This window comes from Antennarius striatus, chromosome 21 (assembly GCF_040054535.1).
Source record: "Antennarius striatus isolate MH-2024 chromosome 21, ASM4005453v1, whole genome shotgun sequence".
NCBI lineage: Eukaryota > Metazoa > Chordata > Actinopteri > Lophiiformes > Antennariidae > Antennarius > Antennarius striatus.
The window spans coordinates 17,329,497-17,343,252 of record NC_090796.1 but is presented as its reverse complement, the minus strand read 5'-3'; the positions used below and the strand labels follow the sequence as shown (position 1 = coordinate 17,343,252).

Genomic DNA, 13,756 nt, shown 5'->3' with positions numbered 1-13,756 from the left:
AATAAAATATATCTGGTAACGATTTAGAAGTAGGAGGTCGGTCAGTATTATATGGGTTAGTGGTTTAATTTTAGCCCAGAAACACCTGTCCTTGTCAGTAAATCCTACAAATGGGTATATTCAGAGTGGCTTTTTGTTATGTGGTTAATTATAAAAGTCCACCAGTTGACTATGAGCGATCTACAGGACAGTAATGTAGCTTCCACTTCTGTGAAGGACTTGATGAAGGTTTTGTATGGCGGAAAAAGGTTTGGGAATCATGTGGATGAGGTTTGGCCTAACCTGTTTATCGGTGACATGTGAGTGAGGGCTTCTAAAATGAAACGAAACTGCTCCTGAAGCATTTCTTAATGTAATCCCTTTGTCCACAGGTCAGTGGCTAACGACCGCTACAGTCTGTGGAAGCTGGGGATCACTCATGTTGTGAATGCAGCTCATGGGAAGATGCACTGTCAGGGGAGTCATGACTTCTACGGCTCCTCTGTGGATTATTATGGAGTGCCTGCTGATGACTCACCGTCCTTTGACCTCTCTCTCTATTTCTTCCATGCGGCTGAGTTTATTCAGAATGCACTTGACACAGCTCATGGTGAATACCCATTGTGTTGTTCTATTGTCGCTCGCTGCTTGTCACTCTTGTTTTTTGGAGAAAAATCTGAGATTGTCTCTCATCTTCTTCAGCTCGGGTTTTTGTCCACTGTGCCGTCGGCGTGAGCAGATCTGCCTCCCTGGTCCTGGCCTACCTAATGATCCACCAGCATTACAGCCTCCTGGGGGCGATCAATAAGGTCAAAGAGCGTAGGTGGATCTTCCCGAACACAGGATTCCTCAAACAGCTTTGTGCTTTGGAAATTAAATTGTACAAGACGTGACTGAATGAAAAATTCATCGACTCTAATCAGTGTGATTCTGAGTCACGCTGACTGCTGTTGACTCTGGTCCATGCTTGATTTGAATCACGCTGCTCCTTCAGAGGATGTTGACCTGTTCATTAACAGATGAGTGTAATCGCCTCGCCCCGAGGCTCAGCTCACCTGACAGCAAAGACAGAATCACCCGTTTAACCTTTGTCTTGTAAAATTATGTCTATCCTGTTGTGTTTTGTTCTTCAGAGAACATTAAAACAAATGTTTCTTGTTCAAATGAGATTCTTTTCATTTTGCTTTATTTTCTTCTTATTGTGGAGACATTTTCTTAATTTGACATCTTCAGATTATGCAGTTGATCTTATTTCAGTGGTATATGAACAGTCTAAACAGAGAAAAAAACAAAGTTAAAGGGCGAGTTCACCTCAAAATCAAAATTACATGAAGGTAGGAACTATTTTCTTTCCAGATCACATCTGAAATTAATTTTTTGGAATGTTTTTTGCAGATTGAACATCAAACAAAGAATCATCTCTTTCCATCGTTTTCAAGAGAAGTCGGTCAATACAAACCATAGATAGCACTACAGCTAGAGCCGGGTGTAAATGCTAATGATATGATTCTATTGTTGACCCCTTGCTTCTCTCTGGTTATTGATTATTGTCAATAAATGTTAGCTTGAAAATCTCCTCCGGGGCAGCGGGGTGCCATCCGATCTCAAACATTTAGATTTCTGGTCTGGACTCTGATGTGTGACAAACAGTTTTGCAGACACTTTATTCCACCCTGGCGTGATGCTGCTGCCCAATGCCCCCCCCTCCTGGGCCCCCCCCATCTAAAACACACCCCTGTTGTCCTCAGCGCTTCAAATGTTCCCACGCATCCAGATCTCCCCACAATCACCAGCAGGTATGGATCTTATCTTCAGATTATTATGTGCACAGAGGTGCAATTTGTTCTCACCACATCCACTCCAGTAGGTCGATCAATGAGCAGAAGCAGCACTTTAAATAATCGATCAATAACCGTCTCCAGGTCAAAATGACTCAGAGGCTTTATTGAGCGATTATGTGCAGAACATCAGAACATCTCTCGACACACCGTCCTCATTTCACAAACGCTTCCGTGACCCCAGAGGAGAGGAGAAGTCCGGTTTCCTGCTGTAAAACGGAGGTTAATGATGTTTTTCTTCCGTTTTACAGCTGGAACGGCTGAAATTACCTACAGGAGGCTGAAAAACAGCAACATGAGGAGCGTTTGATGTCACATGAGGCCCAGAGCGAGGCTTTATCCCCCCCACTTTGCTTTCATAAGATGTTCATGTCAGAGCAGTAAAGTAGCTGGAGGTATTCCCGTGAAGGCTGGACTCAGTATCAGCAACACACTTCAACTTTTTGGCCTTAATTACATCCAATTATCACTGCTTTATGGAGTGACTCATCTCTGTTATGAAATTAGTGCCACAGTAAAGAGCACAGCCCGCTTGTTGTTCTGCCCTCTGCTTGGGTAAGACTACACGCTCGGTTAAGCACTAAATCGGGTAACTTGTCCAGTGACGGCGTTGAAACACCTGCTGGTGTGGATCACCCTGAGCCGAGCCGCCTGGAACCGCTTTAGTACGACAAACATTTGGACCCGTAACCGATCCAAAAGGGGATTTGGACTGAAAATGTCAGCCGGGAAAGGGAAGAGAAAGGAATATCTGACAGTGAAGGATCTACAGAAGGTTCTGGACTCCTGCAAACTACATCTTAATGAAGTGGACGAGGTCTGGCCCAAAATATACATAGGAAATGTGTAAGTATTCACATTAAAGCTGCTGAAAATTTCCCTTTGAGCCCTCGTGAGAGTCTTGAAGCTCCTTCTGTGTCTTTGTCTCGTAGGGCGGTCGCCCACAACAAGGCTATCCTGCAGAAGCTGGGTATAACCCACGTTTTAAACGCTGCACACTCCAAACGGGGCAGCATAGGCAACCAAAGCTTTTACGGCAACGGCTTTGTGTACTGTGGCATTCCAGCAGACGACTCCACGCACTTCGATTTGGACGTTTACTTCCAGTCTGCAGCTGATTTCATTCACAAAGCTCTGAAGTCATCGCATGGTGAGACTCCTCCAGGCTTCTGTTTCACACCCGTCCTCATATTCCAGGTTTAATGACACAATTCAGACGTTGTGAAGGACATTTCTGTAAAAAATGTGTTCATTTCACTCCTTAAATCCTTCACAAAATCATCTGCTGGAATTCTCCCATCATGCCGTCCTTTCAATGTCGCTGCAGACTAACATGTGTAACGGTTATTTGAGCCAGCGGTAATAATAAGGGTCTTACCTTGCAGCGTTTAAGTCTATAATGTGACCGTGGCTTTTCAAAGAAGCTATCAAGCAGAGGACAAGTTGGGATTAAAGAGGCGCTCGGGCCGGTCTGCAAAGGGACCGCAAATGAACAAAAGGCAATGAATTGTGGGAACTATTTTTAGCTGGCAGGAGGAATAAAGAAAGACCGTGGCCAGAGACGAGCAGCCATGTATGATATTAATAAGATTGAGGCCTCTCGCTAATCCTTCCTTCACAATCTTATCTCCCCAGGGAAGGTGCTAGTGCACTGCATCATGGGAATGAGCCGGTCATCGACTTTGGTGTTGGCGTACCTCATGATCTACTGTCACCTCCCGCTCAAACAGGCCCTGCAGAAATTGATCCAGAAGCGAGCCATCTACCCCAACAGGAACTTCCTGGCTCTGCTTCTGGATCTGGATCTGCAGCTGATGAGGAGGAAGAAGACGTGTCACATCCTGTGAGGAAGACGCGCCCAACATGTCGCTTCAATCCGCACAGCCGCCGCTTCACATCCGCAGCTACGCTCCTCGTCCAGGACGCCGTTTCTCTACAGCCGAGGGCTCGTCGTGAAAGACGAAGCTTTGTCAAACTCAGCTTTAATAAACTAATCTCACGTTAGCAAAATTATCTGCTATCGTGTTAGCATGAGGCATACATGACTCATGACCATGTTAGCATGTCAACATGATTCATGTTAATACATCCTTTCATTTGAAATATATCAATAATTTAGCCCATTGCCTCCTGCTAACTCATGTAGCATGTTGGAATGTAAAGTAAATGCACATTAGCATGCAAATGCTAAATATGTAACTAATAATAGCATAAATCCATATTTCAGCACATTGACTCCTGACGTAGTGACGTAGAGAAATTCCGTTTTAAAATACTAACTAAACTAAATTTTAAAAAATAAAAAATCCTTTAATTTTTAATAATTTTAATCACAATTTTAGTGCATATTGATGGAATGTGAAGACGTGCTAAAAGTGTAAATAAATCTTGTGTTAGAAGCTAGCAGCATGGCATCGTTCTGTGCTCAACATGCATAGAAGCGTGATGGTTGCAGGCATGCTAACACATGTTAGCATTCAACTCACTGTGCCTGAGTAGGCTTGAGGCCTACCGCGACATTTATGCACACTGGGGCATAAATGTTGTACGTTAGTGAAAAAGCCATGTCTCTTCCTATATGTAAAAAACATGACGCCATCATGTTAGCATGCTGTTGCTACGGTCTTAAACATTCCTCCTGTTTTCATCAGCTCTGCAGGGAATTATAAGAAAAACTGGCTAACCACAGGCTAAAAGATCCTGTTGTATTTTTATTTGATAAAAAAAGTTTGTACTTTGTGGAGTTAAATCCGTGCTATTGTCTATATTTATGTGTTAGCATATTTCTGCCAAGTCATGCTAGCTAGTCCTATTAACGCCTCTTTGTGACCACGGGCTAATTTTTAATACGTTTACATTTGTAACTTAGCTTTATAAGCCAAGCTTGATTGAGTAACTTTTATATAACTGTAAATATATATAACATAAATATTATATATGTAAAAACATAACACATATAGTAAAAAATGTAAAAATAAGTCTGATTTTTTTATGCGTGGATGTTTAGCTTTGGGGGACGTTGAACGAAATCCTTATCTGCGTTGCTAAGTCCTTTTATGTGATGACATCATCACTCAGCGCCTGTTTGTATTAAAGCTAATAAAGATGAGTTCACAGCTCAGAAGCTTTAAAACGGTCTCTTTGTCTGTCTGGTTGGGATGTGGACTCTTTTTGACTTTAGTCTCGGTTGCCATGGGTAACCCCTGTCCTCCAGTTACAAGCCATCAAAGTGTCCTGTGATGTATGGTGGATATATTAAGTGACTAGTCAGTTATGGCAAACCTTTAAGCTACTGACCACGTTGGGCTGTTGCTCAGGTAAGACTCATCAAACATCCGTGGGTCAGAACCGACCCAGAACATTGAGTCTACATGTGATTGTAGATTGATTTGAATGTAGGTGCATCTATGCAGCCAAATATATTGGAAAATCCTAAAAGAAATTAGTTACTAATCCAGTTCTGAGATTACAGCACAATGTCATTAAGAGAATATAATTTCAGATTCATTTATCAGATTTCTGCATCATTCACCTGCAATCCTGTGGAACTCTTCCTCCATGATTCTGACGGGTTTATCCAAAGGAAAATTGACAAACCGGAGTAAAAACCTTTTCAAGGTGAGGCACACTGAGCATCTCTCACATTGTATAGAACACGACCGTAGACCTCGTCCCCATCTGGACTCTCCTGGACGTCTGTCCTCTCTGATTATTCCAAACAATGAAAAACTGTTTTCCTATGAAGCTCCAGAGAAGATCCTTCTATGAGGCGAGTTTTCATACAAACTGCTCCTTTAAAAGCCTTCAAATCTTTTGACTGAATATAAAATAAAGGTTTTCTATCTGCCAATTATTTAGCTATCCTTTCTGGAGAGCAGGAATTCCTTCATAAGGCACGATTTGTGCCGCTGGAGTTCAACAGGTTTCATCTGACGATGTTCAGGACGTTTACATGTGAAAATAAATGTTTTATCCACACGATAGTGACATCTTATCAGTGTTTGCGCGTCATTAAATATTCTACCTGTACGGTGAGGGATGTGAACCCTCACCACACCTCCAGACGCTGGTATCCGATAAAGACCAGTCTCTTCCTGCTGTTGTTGAAGAGCGAGTTCTGTCCTCCCTCCTGAGCCGGCAGCTCGGGTAACCTTTAAGGAATGCAGAAGAGGATGCCAGAAGTATTTTGGGCCCAGATTCAGATGTTAAAATAGCAAAAAAGGTTGCAGGGTAGATTACAGGGGAAGATCTCAGACGGTTGAGCTGCAGAGCGACAAACCAGAGAGAAAAGCAGCATTTCCAGCCAAGGCAAGTCCCTCCTCACAGAGCTCCTCTATTTACAGCAGGTGGACGTCTGTAAGCGGCGCTTCATGGGTGTGTTGTGTCTTTGTTTGTGAGGTAAACATGTTTACAGGGTCTTTTATGTACTGTGTAAAGCCTAACTTTATTAATTTGCTCACAAATCCACTCCAGAAGGCTAAAGAGCAAAGATTAATTCATAACACCACTGAGGAGATGCCCCGAGGAGGCAGAAAGCCAGTTTTATTTGCCCTCCGAGTTAACCAGGGGCACTTTCCCCATACATAGCATCTTTAATTACAAACAAGCGGAGCAGGAAGGACAGGTTAGCCTGAGGGGGGAGTGGGGGGGGGGTATGAAAGCAGCTCCACATGGGCACCAGGGAAATCAGTTCAGCGCCCCTGACGGTGGGAGGGAGGGAAGGCTTGTACTTATAGATCAGTGAGGAGGAAGAGGAGCCCCCCAGGTACTCTGGGTACATGCTGTACATGTGCAGAAACACACGTTACCCCGCCTGCAGGCCCCCCAGCGTATGCCGGGGTCACGTGTTGTGCGTGACGCGCAGAGACGATAAAGCCGCCGTGATATTCAAACGCACCTCCGTATGTTAGCACAGCTTAACGGAAGGTCACCGGAACCGACTCCGTCTCCATGACTCCTCCCTGCGCCGCGCCGCTGATGTAAACAGAGGCCCAGCGGGGGGCGGGCCGTCAGGGCGCAGGTTAGACCTGCAGGAATGAAAGGCTGATGTTCACAGGTCCTGAGTACCGATGTTGGTGCGTCTCTGGAGATGAACGACCCACGGAGCGCTGCTGAATCATGAGCGCATCACGGGGTCATCCCACGGTTCTGTGATCGTGGGTCTGAGCTGCTGCAGGACGCGTTTACCGGATGTTCTAACCATCAGCACCAGGAAAACAGGAAGTCCTTCTGTAGGTCTAATCCCGCCGAGTCCCTCCGGCCGCATCGATATAAACATGATTGGTTATTGATATAACCAATCAGGGGAGATGTGTTGGTTCCCAAGTGGATCATGTGATCAACCGTTTTCTGACGTCATCATTCCCATTGTTCCAATCTGTAATCATCACACCGTTTGTTTCTTTGTGGTTCTCCTCTGGTCCTCCTCTGGTTCTCCTCTGGTCCTCCTCTGGTCCTCCTCTGGTTCCCCTCTGGTTCTCCTCTGGTTCTCATCTGGTTCTCCTCTGGTCCTCCTCTGGTTCTCCTCTGGTTCTCCTCTGGTTCTCCTGTGGTCCTCCTCTGGTTCTCATCTGGTTCTCCTCTGGTTCTCCTGTGGTTCCAGCTCCTACAGGTGGAGTCCCAGCTTCCAGACATGCCCAGAGGTGTCGGTGGCTCGGCGAGGCCCGAGGGGACGGGCTTCAGGTACCAGACCCCCCCTGCTTCAGAGCTCCAGAAAATGATGTGGACCAAGAGCGGCAGCAACCGCCACATGGACGAGGTCCAGCCCCGGATCTACATCGGAGACATGTGAGCCCAGAACATTCAGACGTCCCCCCCCCCCCCCGCTGGCGTGCTCACACTAACTCCACTGCTGCTTCCTGTCAGGTACGCCGCCAAAGACAAGCGTCTGCTGCAGGCTCACCGCATCACCCACGTGCTCAACGCCGCCGATGGGAAGTTCAACGTGAACACGGGGGCCGGCTTCTACCGGGACACGGGCATGGCCTACCACGGGGTGGAGGCCTTCGACATGCCCTCCTTCAGCCTGAAGCCCTTCTTCTACACGGCCGCCGGGTTCATCAAGAGCGCTCTGAGCTCGCCTTCAGGTGAGTGACCCTCAGCGGGCGGGGGGCGTCGCTGATCGCTCTCGACCCGGAGAGGCCGGTCCTTCCTGCGAGCCGCCTCAGCCGTCATTAAAATGCAAATCAAACGCTAAACATGAATCCAGCCAACGTCTTTCCCCTCGCTAAGCGCCTCCGAAGCTCCAACCCCGGCCGGGAAAATTGGTTTGAAACGGATCGCCCTGCTAATTTGTGAGCAACACTTTTATTGGACGTGGAAATGACACCGTTCTGTTTGTGGGGAGCCGCTGTCTGACACGACCGTAGTAAGACCAGACCTCCTCAGTCACATACCGGCTGATCGGGGGCTCCAGTGTGTGGCGGGGGCCCCCGGTAATCCTCCCGCAAGAAACACTCAGACGTAGAGACAGTTCAATTACGCGCTCCTGTGACCCCTAATCCCCGGCCCCCCGATAAGGAAGCAGGGATTACTGTGTGGTGAAACGTTCGGAGCAACAACGTGGAAAACTTTTGGGTCAGGAGTTGGAAGCTTTCCTCTCTGTGACGCGTTTTAATCCAACCAATTAGACATCCTCGCCGTAATCCAGTCGCTGATTGGTTTGTAGAGTAGAAATGGATCCGGCTGACCTCTGGGCTGATTGGCGTGACCTTTCCGTCGGCAGGTCGGGTGTTCGTCCACTGCGCCATGGGGCTCAGCCGCTCCTCCACCCTGGTTCTGGCCTACCTGATGATCCAGGAGAACATGACGCTGCCGGACGCCATCAGAGCCGTCAGCGCCAACAGGAACATCTGTCCCAACTCGGGCTTCCTGGAGCAGCTCCGGGAGCTGGACCAGGAGCTGCACGGCTGGGCGTCGTCAAGGAGACGGGGCAGCGGCGACGGACGGACGTGAAACCCGTTGAACCGTTATTAGTTTCATTTTGTTGTTGGATCTGCAGTAGATTTGATAAGAATTAGATTCCTGTAGGAACAAATTGACGGATTTTTGTGAAGTAATTTATAATTTTAAGCTTTTTTTTGTTTGTTTTTGAATTAACAAAAAATAATTTAAAGTTTAAAATGAATTTGTATAAAAATAAAGAAACAGGAATGCTCTGGTTTGACCTCCTGACCTCCAGAACCTTCTTTCATCATGAAGAACCTCCATCTGCAGACGTCAGCTCTTTATTTCAGACCTTGAAATCATCATCCTCATCTTCATCCTCCTATGAGGTTCTGTTACGGCCCATAAAGCCACGTTAGATAAAGTTCTGTTCCCTTTTGCGGACCAAAGGTTCCATCCTTCATGTGATGATTCATCCTCATCAGATGAGTCGTTGTTCTGACTGACACTAACCGACACAACCGTCCTCTGACGTCTCCATGACGACCGGTGAGGCGGTGTGAACCGGATCCACACCGACAACAACGATGAGTCAGAGCCGTCATGAACACTGCTGTGTGTGTGTGTGTGTGTGTGTGTGTGTGTTCGCAGCGCTGAGGAATAAATAGTCCAGCCGGGCTGTGGCATCCTCAGCTGTCTCATTCCTGAGTGTGTGTGTGTGTGTGTGTGTGTGTGTGTGTGTGTGTGTGTGTGTGTGTGTGTGTGTGTGTGTGTGTGTGTGTGTGTGTGTGTGTTGGGGGGGTGGGACACCAATAAGGTCACAGGTGACTGTTTCCAAATCCACTTCTTACATTTCCCCCCCAGCAGCGTGGAGCGTTTAGGAAAACGCTGCAGATTTGTGTTAATTATGCGTGGATGATGAGGCCAGAGGCGGAGCCGCCGTACCAAACACCGCCCACCTGCGATCTGCTGGGCCTTCTGCTGGAGAACAGACGTCCCACCGGAGCTGTCAACGAGGTTTGGCCCAACCTCTACGTTGGAGACGCGTAAGTGACATTCTCACTTCGGGGCCGCGCTGCAATATGCTAACAAACTGTCGCTGCAAACAAGTCCCGCGTTTGGCCGGCGGCGGGAGAAATATAAAATCTGTAGGTCTGAGTCAGCGGCGGCGGCGGCGCGGCGGCAGCATATGTGTGGAGGGCTGTCCGGGCCTCATTGTGTGGACTCTGGTGTCGGTTGTCAGGGCGACGGCCCGAGACAAAGTCCTGTTAGTGGATCTGGGAATCACACACGTGGTGAACGCAGCAGACGGCCCCCGCCACATCGACACCGGCCCCCAGTTCTACCGCCACACCGGCATCCGCTACCACGGCGTGGAGGCCGCCGACTGTCGAGACTTCGACCTGAGCCCGTTCTTCACGGAGACGGCGGATTTCATCCACGCCGCTCTGACGCAGAATGGTACAAAAAAACTTTATTTAAAACATCAGATCCTTGTTTTCATGGAGAAAAGACCTTTTATTTTAGCTCTAATTTATTTATTTCTTGTGGGTCTGGATGGAAAACGGTTAAACACCCCCAAACAGCTGATGTTTGTTTGTTTGTTTGTTTGTTTGTTTGTTTGTTTGTTTGTTTGTTTGTTTGTTTGTAGGTAAGGTGCTGGTTCACTGCGCGCGGGGAGTCAGCCGCTCGGCGGCGCTGACTCTGGCCTTCCTCATGCTGAAGGAGGGACTCACCCTGGTGGGGGCGCTGCAGGCGGTCCGCAGACACAGGAACATCCTTCCCAACGCCGGCTTCCTCCATCAGCTCCGCCTCCTCGACGCCTCATTGGTCCTGTAGAGGAGGAAGAAGACGTGACGTCTTTTGGATCCAGGTGACATCATTCACACCTCAGATGAAGATGATGTCGTTCCTCAGCCGTCAGAGGAAGAGTCCAAAACAATCTGAGTCAGAACCAAAGGAGAAGCCTCAGACTGATCAGTCTGATCAGGTACAGGTGTGGAGATGAGGCTCCACCCACCACCTCAGCCCCGCCTCCTGCCACGCCCCAGCACAGCAGAGCATTATGAGACGGAAACCAAACCATGACAGTTTGACATAAAATCTTTAGTTTGTTTATTCTTGTCTGTTCTTTTCTTCACGCTGAACGACACGACTGTTGTTTGGTGTTGGTGATGTCATAGGTGATGTCACTGCGGAGGGTTTAAGTAGGAATGACGGGTAAAGACGTGAAGATCACTTACATACTTCATCTAGTTACAAGTTACTTGACCCACGAGTCTCAGGATCTCTCTGGTTACGGGTCGGTTTACATGGAAACTACTTACATATAATCTCATATGTATTAATTTTGCAGGAAGTGGATCACGGGAACACTTCCTGTCACGCGTGGCCCAATGGAGCCCTGCAGACGGGCTCCTATAAATAAACAACGCTCCACTTCCACTTCCACGCTCCACACGCCCGGCGCTAACTCCAACACTTAACACTGTGATGTCTGAAGATTCTCGATACGACATGATAAAAATACGCCGGCGCGGTTGTGAGTGTGTACAGATTCAGGTCAGACTTTGAAAAGAGATGAAACGCTGAAGCCATCTTAATAAGAGATGCTCTCCGGAGCGCGCTGGGAGGAGGAGAGGGGGGGGGATCTGTCAAAATAAAAGGAATTGGATATCACAGGTTTAATGATTTCACTGTCAGAATGAATGATGGCCGAGGATGAAGATATGAGGGGAAAATAAAAGAGTCTGATGGTGTGAAGCCTCCGTCTGACACCGCAGCACAGTCATCATCGCACCCCCACTTTGAGATGCCTGGATGGACGAAACAACGCGGGAATCAAAGGCCTCCTCCGTCTAACCGTCTGACACGTTCCTCTCCTCCGGAACATCCTGAACGGGAGTTGGAGGCGACGCTCACACGCTCCCCCCCCCACCCCACCCCCAGAAAGGCTACACAGAGATGGACACAATTTGAAGGAGGAAAACCTCCCAGTGTTCCGTTCGCTCCAGCGGATTTGGGGCGTCCTCTGGCGAAGTTTGGATAAGCGCCGCTTCCCGCCAGCGGTGGAGATTAAAGTTGCGTTTGGATGGCAGGGACCGGCTGGGTGGAAGCTGCCCCCACAGGCAGGAAACATGGCAGCTGAGGTCAGGGGGGGGCAGAGTGGGCTAAAAATATCCTTCACATTTGATGCCCGTCACAGAGCGGTTACACAATCTGCACCCCGACTCCTCAGCGTTCTGCCTGTAAGGAGCGACAGCGTGAGGGAAACAGAATGTTCACGCAGGGAGATGAAGGACTTGAAGGTCCTGGTGAGAGCTGCTCCAGACGCAGGAAGGGGACGTGGAAGCCACGCAGCGAGCGTGGCGTTTTCTGTTCTCCCTTAAGCTAATAAATCATGTGTGAAGAAAAAAAAGGAAAGGCTGCTCACAAATCAAGGATGAACGTCTCCCAGACAGAATCTAGAGCGGCGGATGAATACGTCACCCCTGGAGGCTACGAGCTGGAGAAAATCCTCAACCGTGGGAGTGTGGCTTACACTCACGTCAACGAGGTCTGGCCCAACGTCTTCATCGGGGACGAGTGAGTAGAACGTGTGACATCGCCGACCCGACGGTGTCCCAGCAGCTAAAAAACGCCGCGCCGGCTTCCTGCAGGCAGACGGCGAGGGACAGGCATCACCTGAGGGGGCTGGGGGTCACGCACGTCCTCAACGCGGCCGAAGGGACCTGGAACAACGTGGACACTGGGGCCGGTTACTACGACGACATGGGCGTGGTGTACTACGGGGTGGTGGCTGAGGATGTGGTGACCTTTGACCTCAGCCAGCATTTCCTCTCCGCCGCCGAGTTTATAGAAGAAACGCTGAGGAACCCTCAGAGTAAGACGACCTGGTTCGAACCTAAAACCGTCTCCTGATTGGCTTGTTGCTCTAGACTTTCTTCAGGATCCAGATCAGACAGGTTCTAGATCTTATGATGTCATGGTGATTAAAACCGTTCTGGTTCCAGATCCAGATCAGAACCTTCAGACGGTTCTAGAGTCAGGGACTCCAAAACGTTCACACTTGTGATGCTGCTCCCTGATTGGTTCTCCAGATAAACTACTGGTGCATTGCGTGATGGGAAGAAGTCGCTCCGCCACGCTCTTCCTCGCCTACCTGATGATCTGCCAGAAGATGACGCTGGTGGACGCCATCGAACACGTGAAGAAACGCAGGAGGATCGTCCCCAACTGGGGCTTCCTGAAGCAGCTGAGGGGGCTGGACGAGTTCCTGCAGGAGCAGCGGAGGGACTCGAGCCTCGAGTCGCCAGAGACCAGATCAGAGTCGAGTCAGCAGAGGGACGAGCTGAAGGGTCGAGTCGCTGAAGACGAGTCCGAGTCACAGCAGAAGAGCTGAGGGCCGGTTGAAGCATCTCAGAGCAAAAACTGAGGCCAAGTCTCGAGTCATCTGAGACACGTCAAATCATGTGAGACAGGTCCAAGTCAAATCCCGTGTAGTTTAGTGTAGATCCTAGTCCCGAGTCCATCCTGCAGCAGGCCCGAGTCATTTGAGGCTAGTCACTGGTATCCAAGTCATCAGATGTTTGAGATGAGTCAAAGTTAGACCTCAAATCATTTGAAACAAGTCCAACTCAAGTCGAGTCAATCAAGTCCAATTTATTCAAACTGGTTTAGAAAAAACCAAGTCTTTTCAGGTGATTGTAGTCCAAATAAATTCTAAATTTTCCTCCTAGTCAAATTAACTGGAAGTCTTTTTTAAAACTTTTGGTCATTTGAGAAAAGGAATTCCAGTCGTCTCTAAAACCGTTTGAGACGAGTACGAGTCAAAGCCCAGGTCCAGACACGTCCGAGTCAAGCAGCAGGTCTTTCTCAGCAAGTTCCAAGTCAGTAAGAAAGAGACTCTAGAAAACTAGCTCTTTTGTTTCCTATGTAGATGTAGGGATTAAATATTCAGCCTCTCTTCCGGTTTGTTTTTAAATTTCCAGGTTAAGACGCGTTTCAGCTTTTTGTCTGGAGCGATGAAACATCAGGTGAATTAAATCTTCTAA

General features: G+C 48.3%; 5 protein-coding genes across 6 annotated transcripts; all 5 read left to right on the top strand.

The window, feature by feature from the left end:
* Positions 1–171: 171 nt before the first annotated feature.
* LOC137588881 (dual specificity protein phosphatase 13A-like) lies at positions 172–991 on the top strand. The gene is made up of 3 exons (XM_068306194.1): positions 172–299; positions 372–589; positions 682–991. Exons 1-3 carry the CDS (start codon positions 172–174, stop codon positions 870–872), a joined length of 537 nt encoding a protein of 178 aa, XP_068162295.1. The 3' UTR covers positions 873–991.
* A 783-nt stretch (positions 992–1,774) lies between these two features.
* LOC137588793 (dual specificity protein phosphatase 13A-like) lies at positions 1,775–4,894 on the top strand. The gene is made up of 3 exons (XM_068306073.1): positions 1,775–2,663; positions 2,750–2,967; positions 3,453–4,894. Exons 1-3 carry the CDS (start codon positions 2,536–2,538, stop codon positions 3,662–3,664), a joined length of 558 nt encoding a protein of 185 aa, XP_068162174.1. The 5' UTR covers positions 1,775–2,535; the 3' UTR covers positions 3,665–4,894.
* A 1,104-nt stretch (positions 4,895–5,998) lies between these two features.
* Positions 5,999–8,882, top strand: LOC137588792 (dual specificity protein phosphatase 13B-like). Of its 2 annotated transcripts, none has more exons than XM_068306071.1 (4): positions 5,999–6,125; positions 7,420–7,604; positions 7,683–7,903; positions 8,542–8,882. In XM_068306071.1, exons 2-4 carry the CDS (start codon positions 7,450–7,452, stop codon positions 8,769–8,771), a joined length of 606 nt encoding a protein of 201 aa, XP_068162172.1. In that variant the 5' UTR covers positions 5,999–6,125; positions 7,420–7,449; the 3' UTR covers positions 8,772–8,882. The 2 variants fall into 2 exon arrangements, with proteins under 2 accessions (XP_068162172.1, XP_068162173.1); XM_068306072.1 differs by lacking the exon at positions 5,999–6,125 and adding an exon at positions 6,136–6,215.
* A 649-nt stretch (positions 8,883–9,531) lies between these two features.
* LOC137588584 (dual specificity protein phosphatase 13B-like) lies at positions 9,532–11,290 on the top strand. Its single transcript, XM_068305735.1, has 2 exons — positions 9,532–10,163; positions 10,354–11,290. Exons 1-2 carry the CDS (start codon positions 9,785–9,787, stop codon positions 10,539–10,541), a joined length of 567 nt encoding a protein of 188 aa, XP_068161836.1. The 5' UTR covers positions 9,532–9,784; the 3' UTR covers positions 10,542–11,290.
* A 690-nt stretch (positions 11,291–11,980) lies between these two features.
* Positions 11,981–13,756, top strand: LOC137588079 (dual specificity phosphatase 29-like). The gene is made up of 3 exons (XM_068304850.1): positions 11,981–12,287; positions 12,362–12,585; positions 12,803–13,756. Exons 1-3 carry the CDS (start codon positions 12,103–12,105, stop codon positions 13,102–13,104), a joined length of 711 nt encoding a protein of 236 aa, XP_068160951.1. The 5' UTR covers positions 11,981–12,102; the 3' UTR covers positions 13,105–13,756.